This window comes from Protomyctophum parallelum (assembly GCF_964188405.1).
Source record: "Protomyctophum parallelum genome assembly, chromosome: 6".
NCBI classification, from domain to species: domain Eukaryota; kingdom Metazoa; phylum Chordata; class Actinopteri; order Myctophiformes; family Myctophidae; genus Protomyctophum; species Protomyctophum parallelum.
Genome location: NC_139701.1, coordinates 31,267,332 through 31,274,660, shown reverse-complemented (window position 1 = coordinate 31,274,660; position 7,329 = coordinate 31,267,332). Strand labels below are relative to the sequence as shown.

General features: G+C 38.6%; 1 protein-coding gene across 1 annotated transcript; it reads left to right on the top strand.

Annotated features, from left to right (window-relative positions):
* Positions 1–3,149: 3,149 nt before the first annotated feature.
* Positions 3,150–4,970, top strand: pdcb (phosducin b; the record flags this gene model as incomplete). The annotated part of the gene is made up of 3 exons (XM_083766701.1): positions 3,150–3,177; positions 4,030–4,157; positions 4,458–4,970. The coding sequence occupies 3 exons, from the start codon at positions 3,150–3,152 to the stop codon at positions 4,968–4,970; spliced, it is 669 nt and encodes a 222-aa protein (XP_083622827.1).
* Between the last annotated feature and the right edge of the window lie 2,359 nt (positions 4,971–7,329).

The window sequence follows — 7,329 nt, the reverse complement described above, 5'->3', positions numbered from 1 at the left end:
TCTGTCTGTCTGTCAGAAACAGTGCCGTAACTCCTTACTGCCTGCACCAATCACTCCCACTTTTCACACAGGCATTGACCATATGCATATGGAGGGCGTAACGAAGCCCTTTTACATTAATGATTATTAATTAATTTATTAGTCAATTACAAACGCACCCGGACGCAGTACCCTTCACGGCCACAAAGGGGGGTGGGGGGGGGGGGGGATATCTCACAACGGGTAAGGACTAGTAATTATAATTAATAAATGTAAAACATTTCCTCATGTATGTTTTGAACTGATACTCATCCATCTCTGCACTTCTTAGAATTGGAGAGGCCAGAATAGTTGCAGGAGGCTAATAATGGACCCTACAAGGTGCTACAGTAAATAATCTGCTGGATTCTGTAATCTATGTTCATTTAGAGCTTGAGCACAACCTTACTTGCATGCTTAGTCAGCCTTTATAAAAGGTTCACTAAGCCTTTACTAAGCCAATAAATACAGTACACCGAAAGATGGATAAAAGCACTTAGAAAAGTCAAACCCTTTCTATTTTCTCTGCAATGTTTCAACATGTTCAACAAAAAGAAACCTTAAAATGTGAGAATAAAAAGGAAAAGAAGAAGGATTACCAACATTTCTATGACTGTATGCAATGGAAATGTACAGGCTAAATGTGGTTAATGTGTACCTGCTATTTATTTATATATCTGGAACGTCATTCCATGTTAGAATAAAAGTCACGCTAAGAACATCCTCACAAAGAATTTGACTTGGACAGTTGCTTTCAAAGTTCAGACATAAATACAAAATAATTAAATTGTTTTAAAATACAAAATATAAAGAAAAAAAATCACTCTTGTGAAGTGAGGGATGCTCTTATCATATACTGTACATCACAATACATCACATTCCGTGCTCAGCCAAATCATATTTCCATGGTAGACCCAGACACACAAAGCTGGGCATAGGAGGCCCTCAAAAAAGGGAACTATATTAGTAAAGGATAAGAAATGTACAACTGAATTCATAGAGAGAAAATACAAAAGTATTTACAGAATCAAAAATCACACCCGTGTGAACTGTGAAGTGAGGGGCGCTCTTATCAACATACATCATATAGTCATATCACATTCTGTGCTCAACCAATCAAATCATTACAAATGGCAGGGCCGACCAATCACAATTTGAGTCCTCACTTTTCCATCTTCACTTTTGTCTTCAATGTTTGTGTTTACAGACTTCACCATGAACTGTCCCGTCTTCATTGCAACAAGAAGAGGCTAGTAAGAGGTAGAAGTGTCTAAACTTGAGCTGGGGGGGGGGGGGGTCAAATGAAATAATCATGGACTACAAGACAAAGCATCACCACACACACATTCCGTGCTTACAGAGTTTAGTGCTTTGAAATCTTCCAGCCGTGTGCTCGTTTCGTGTGAAGCCCAATGCCTGGGAGAACGTTTAATTCCACAAAAGAATGCTTTCATTTGAACAAAGTTCATCCAGGGGATATGCATGGGGCCCTTGCTTGAGTTGACTCCTTACACATTGCATTGTTTAGCAAGGTTAGGAATTTGATTACGATTTCCATCCAAGTCCTCAGTGGGTCCCAAACTTTTCAGGTCAAGACCCAAAAGAGACATTGTGAACCGCATTGTGAGATTGTAGATCGGCAATTTTACGTCTTTATTATTATTATTATTGTAAATAATAAATTCATAACATTTGTATTATTTTTTCATTAAAAACAATATTTTGAAATATAAATATATATTTTAAATGTAGAGTCGTGACCCATAAAAATTGATCTGTGACCCACAAATGGTTCCCGGCCCAGTGTTTGGGAAACAGTGTTCTATAGTACCTACTGGCACTGCTGTATATTGTGTAAAATAACACAAAATCACATATTTCTTACTATTGCTGGATAATAATTAGGTGTCCGAGTCGAAAGTATTGTATTTTTCACCTATGATTCTTTTGGACAGAGTCAAACCTAATACTTTCTATTTCTGAGCTCTCTTTATTTATGCCTCTCTCTCTCACTGGTGTGTAGTACTAGTTACGCCTTTGTGAAGCAGAGACCTCTAATTCTTGCACTTAAATCCTCTTAGGACCGATACGCTATTTTTGTTTGGTCCAACCGTGATGGCATAACACCTTTTTTAAATCTCCAACCGTCCAACCTCATTGGTTGGAAAAGACACACACATGCACACAAAAATACAAAGCATCTAAAACTAGATATCTCAGTTCAGTGTGCCGACAGTATTGACCAGTCCAAGGATTATTTGCACATACTGAAGAGCTCAACCTAACCACAGGAGGTAAGGAAACACAATGGAGTAGAGATACAGTAGCAACTATTGTTTGGGCTTGAAATACTATAGAGCTACTGTCTAGCTTCTGACTGTTTCTATTAATATGCTTACACCATCTGTAGTAATGGTTTAGCTTATTGGCTTACAAAGCTAAAAAGAAAACAATCTTGGTGTTAAATTTTGTCATTTGACACCATCTCATATTATTGCTGTATGTTTACATGATAAATATAAGTCTATTTATATGTGTGGAAACAAACAGACATATTAACCTATTCTCTCACAGTATACATAATAAAATAAAATCATCTATCAAATCAGAGATGGGGTTGCCACAAACTCAGAATTTGTCCAGTCCAGCATGAAGATTGAATGCACTAGTATCTATGTAATATATCCACATACATTTTAAAACACAATACTAAATCTGGTTGATTTAATGACATGTTGGCTCTATAGGCTACTTTATGTACCCTTGCATTTGCAAACACCGACATTAGCACAATAGACCAGTCTCTTTCAAATGTTAGCTAAAAGGGCCAACAATGTACAACTGATCTGGCAAGGCTGTAATCCTCTTAGAGCACCTTCATTTGATTAATTATCGTGGGACTATGCTCCTTTTATGTATTGGATACTATGGCGTGACATATGGGCAGTTCCTAAAACCTAATGAAAAACCTAAATGTGATGATGATCATAAAATGAGAATCATAAAAATGTAAACATACAGTAGTATTCACTATTAATCAGAATTCATGTAATCATGATATGGCATTTATGATGTTGATTATGTCTTTGATTTCTGACAGGTAACTCATAATGTCTGGCAACTTACTAGAAATGGATCAAGAGATCAAGGCACAAACAGGTAAGAAGCAGCGTATACACCCACTCCAATGTGGGGAAAAGCACCGCCTTCATCAATGCTTGTGCCAAGTTCAAAGGGTTGGGCCTGAGTTTAACGACTTTAACCCATCTATACTTAGTAAACCTGTCAACTAATACTTGGTTGACTGAAGTCGGCAGAGCTCTACCTCTTTTCTCTACAGCCGAAAATAGACAATTTCATGTGACAAAGATCATGTCACATCGGCAATTACAAATTGTTTCTATAAGAACAATGCTGCTAGAGTATGAATGCAATAACCAAGTCAACAGATCTATAGTGCTTAAGCAACACACACACACACACACACACACACACACACACACACACACACACACACACACACACACACACACACACACACACACACACACACACACACACACACACACACACACACACACACACACACACACACACACACACACACACACACACACACACACACACACTCTAATCTTCTTTCTGTACCAGCTCTTATACGTAGGTAACTGTAATGCAATTAATGTTGACAATTGTCGGCTGACTGTGGAATACTAAGCAGAATATAATGAAACATAATATAAATGAATAACCTAAAGGGCAGGCTGCTCACTCACAAAACATATTCATTATAGAGCCCGACCTTACATGATTGGTTTGGATATATCTGCCATTATTTGACTCTTTTGACGACTATGCACCCGATAAATATAGGTCAAAACATGAGTAATCAGTGGTCTAAGACTCTCCAAATTCAGGCTCGGCATCTGACCTAAAACAATCTACCATTGATCATGATCAAATCATTCAAATGTATTACATTTATATTCTAAATATGTTCCTCGTCCACAGGACCAAAAGGCGTGATCAATGACTGGAGGCGATTTAAGCTGGAAAGTATGGAGCACGAGAACTTGCCACCTGCCAAGAGGGAACTACTGAGGCAGATGTCCAGACCCGAGGAGAAAGGAGCCCGCAAGGTATGACACAGTGATAAAGATTATCACATCAACACATGGCGTCATGCTGCTTTTGATCAGCATGGCGCATGCCAGCCTGTCCTGCAGTGCTGTGCAGCATACATTGAGTGCTTCAAACATATTTCCGTAGGTGTCTTATAGCTACCTACTTTGGTCATCTTTATGAATGAAATAATTGTGTCCTACCTAACCCATACAGCTTTGAACAATTAACCAATAAGCATTACATTAGCAAAGTCAGCACACTATCTGATAGACAGTGGAAATTGTCAAATTGATTCTATCCTTTTTGTTTTTCAGGTGAGCGTCCAAGAGTATGAACTGCTCAAGGAGGACGACGAGTCAGGCCTTAAACACTACCGCAAAAAATGTATGGTGGAGATGCATGAAAAGCTCAGCTTTGGACCCAAGTTTGAAGGTGTGCATGACCTGGACAGTGGCGATGCCTTCCTGGAGGTCATTGAAAAGGAGCACCACAGTACGGTCGTGGTAGTCCATATCTATAAGGTCGGCGTGAAAGGTTGCGAGGAGCTTAACAACTGCCTCGACTGCCTGGCCCTGGAACATCCCACTGTCAAGTTCTGCAGGATTGATGCAGTGGCAACAGGTGCAAGTGAGAGGTTCTCAGATGAGCTGTTGCCCACATTGCTGGTGTACAAGGGAGGTGAACTGATAGGGAACTTTCTGGCCTGCACACAGCACCTAAATGGCGAGTTCTTTGCCACTGATGTGGAAGCCTTTCTCAATGGCTATGGATTGTTGCCAGAGAAAGAGCTGAAAGGGATGGATGAAGATGAGAACGAGGTTGAATGAACCATGTGGAAGATCTATGTGGCTGAAAGGGATGGTTTTGGAAGTAGTGAGGTAATTTGAAGAGCCGATTTTGGATCAATTGGCAGACAATTTGGGTATTGATTATAGTGAATGCAGAACATTGCTGCTAGTTCACAAGGGCTTGAGAATGAGCCGTAACATTATTTTACATTGAGTGAACTAAGAAATCGGAGTGCAATGTAAAACATCTGCATGGTCTCATTATTCTATGCCCAAACCAGCCTGTTCTTCAAGGGGAAATATGTTGTAATATAATGTAATGTAATAACATATATATTGGATTGCAATACATTTTATTTATTATTTATTATAGATGTATTTATGTTTCAGGAAAAAAAAGAATCTTTTAAGATTTTATTTAATAGGATGGAATCTTTCCAGGATCAGTTTTTAATTAAGGGTTTGTTCATCTGAATCTTATTTAATTCCATGTTGAACGAAGTATAATGTCAGCAGCTGAATATATTTACTGTGATTAACAAAGCAGTCCGTTTCTACTCTGGCTTATCAATTGAATCTTACCAGCACAGTGCGACGTGCATGTTGCATTGCATCTGGAACAGCTCTACACAAAACACTGACATAAATATTGTTATCAGACCTGAGTGATTCCATTTCCTGTGTATACTGCTGAGGAGGCGACAGACACTCATGGAAACATCCATTCCAAATAGGGTAGTTTGTGAGGCTTTGTTGGTCTCTATAACAATGAACAATACAAACGTGAAGCAAAACAGCGGCATCACCCGACTAAAATAAATACAAAAATGACAGTAATCAATGGTATGGTTGTGTGGTTTGTTTTTCATGTACAAAAAATTAACTCCCCCTTGCAGTCAAAACTGTAGATTCACTCCTCATTTCCCCCCTGCAGTGAAAACTCCCGGTCAAGGTGAGTTCACATCTTTTGTTATTTAGATTTGTTTGACCATGAAGGCTATTTGAATGTTGTTTAGACAGCACGGACATGCTCGGTTTGATAACCTGGTATCCCAGTTTCTTTGGAGAACTGCAGTGTTCTCTTTGCACAAAAATAGCATTCTACAGCATGCTGTAGAATGCCATTTATCTTGTATTTATTGAATAGGGATCGTGCCATTTACTCTGATTTCATTCTGGATAAGAACATGTTGCTGAATGCCTAAATGTTAACTGGATAAAACAAAGTACATCAATACATGTTTTGTTTCCTATAGAAAATGTGACTTAGAAGGAGATAGCAAACAATACAGAGGCAGGTATAGAAGAATACAGAAAAGGTCACCCTCCATTTCTACAATAGGCTGTGACATGTTAACCAACCTCAACCAATAGCCTGAAAACAGAGCAAATATGACTCCTCTGTGACCCTAATGAGGTTTGAACAGTTCAAACATAACAAAACCACGACACAGAAATATGTTTAGTACAGACCTATTAGCTACCCGCAATTTGAAGTGTCACAAATCAAATTAAGCTGCTTCCTGCTTACAGTTAGAATTGACAGACACTTAAGCGGTTAGGTGAATTGCGGCTTATGCTAGTAAACAGAGGCTGGTAGAGATTGGAGAGATTGGGACATTCTTTACAGAGGGTCTGTACTAGGGATGTGTAAAAGTGATGATGAAAAATTATAAATGTTACTATAATTCAATATTAACAATTAATAGATTAATCATAATGATAATTAAACCATAACTTGTATTCTGATATCCATCCACATAAATATAACCTCAATCAGGCTAATGATAACAGATACCATTATCATCAATACCAATAATGCAGGCACACTTTGGTAGACCTGTAGCCCTGTACTCAACATTGCACCATATTCAAGTCACCTGCAGTATAGCCTTCCAGTACAGACACAGACATGTAATGCCATACATCGTGGCCTTAGTTGCCATTGCTTTCCTGGAATAGACAGAAATTGAATCAGACAACGGTCAGGTTACATAATCCTGCATCAAAGAGTGCCATTCAGTGATGGACAGTCCTTGTCTTCACAGAAGACCAAATTGAGCTGATCAGGCCAATCCTCTTAAAAGCCGATTAAGGCTGGAGCTTTGGTGTCTGTGTGCTTCTATATCTGCACGGGCCTGAGAGACATAATAAAAAGGAAAACTTTTACATTTATTTCAATCCTCAGTAAAAGCAAGCTAAGGAACTCTAGTAATACATTTATATAATAATTAATGTATTTGTTTACTTATTTTGACCTAGCATAATTATATACTGATCAGTAGAGGCCTTGATCAGAGGCAAGGATAGAAGACTTTACAGAAAAGGTCACTCTCCATGTCTACAACAGGCTGTGACTCGTTAAGCATGAACCCTCAATCAATAGCCTGATAACAGA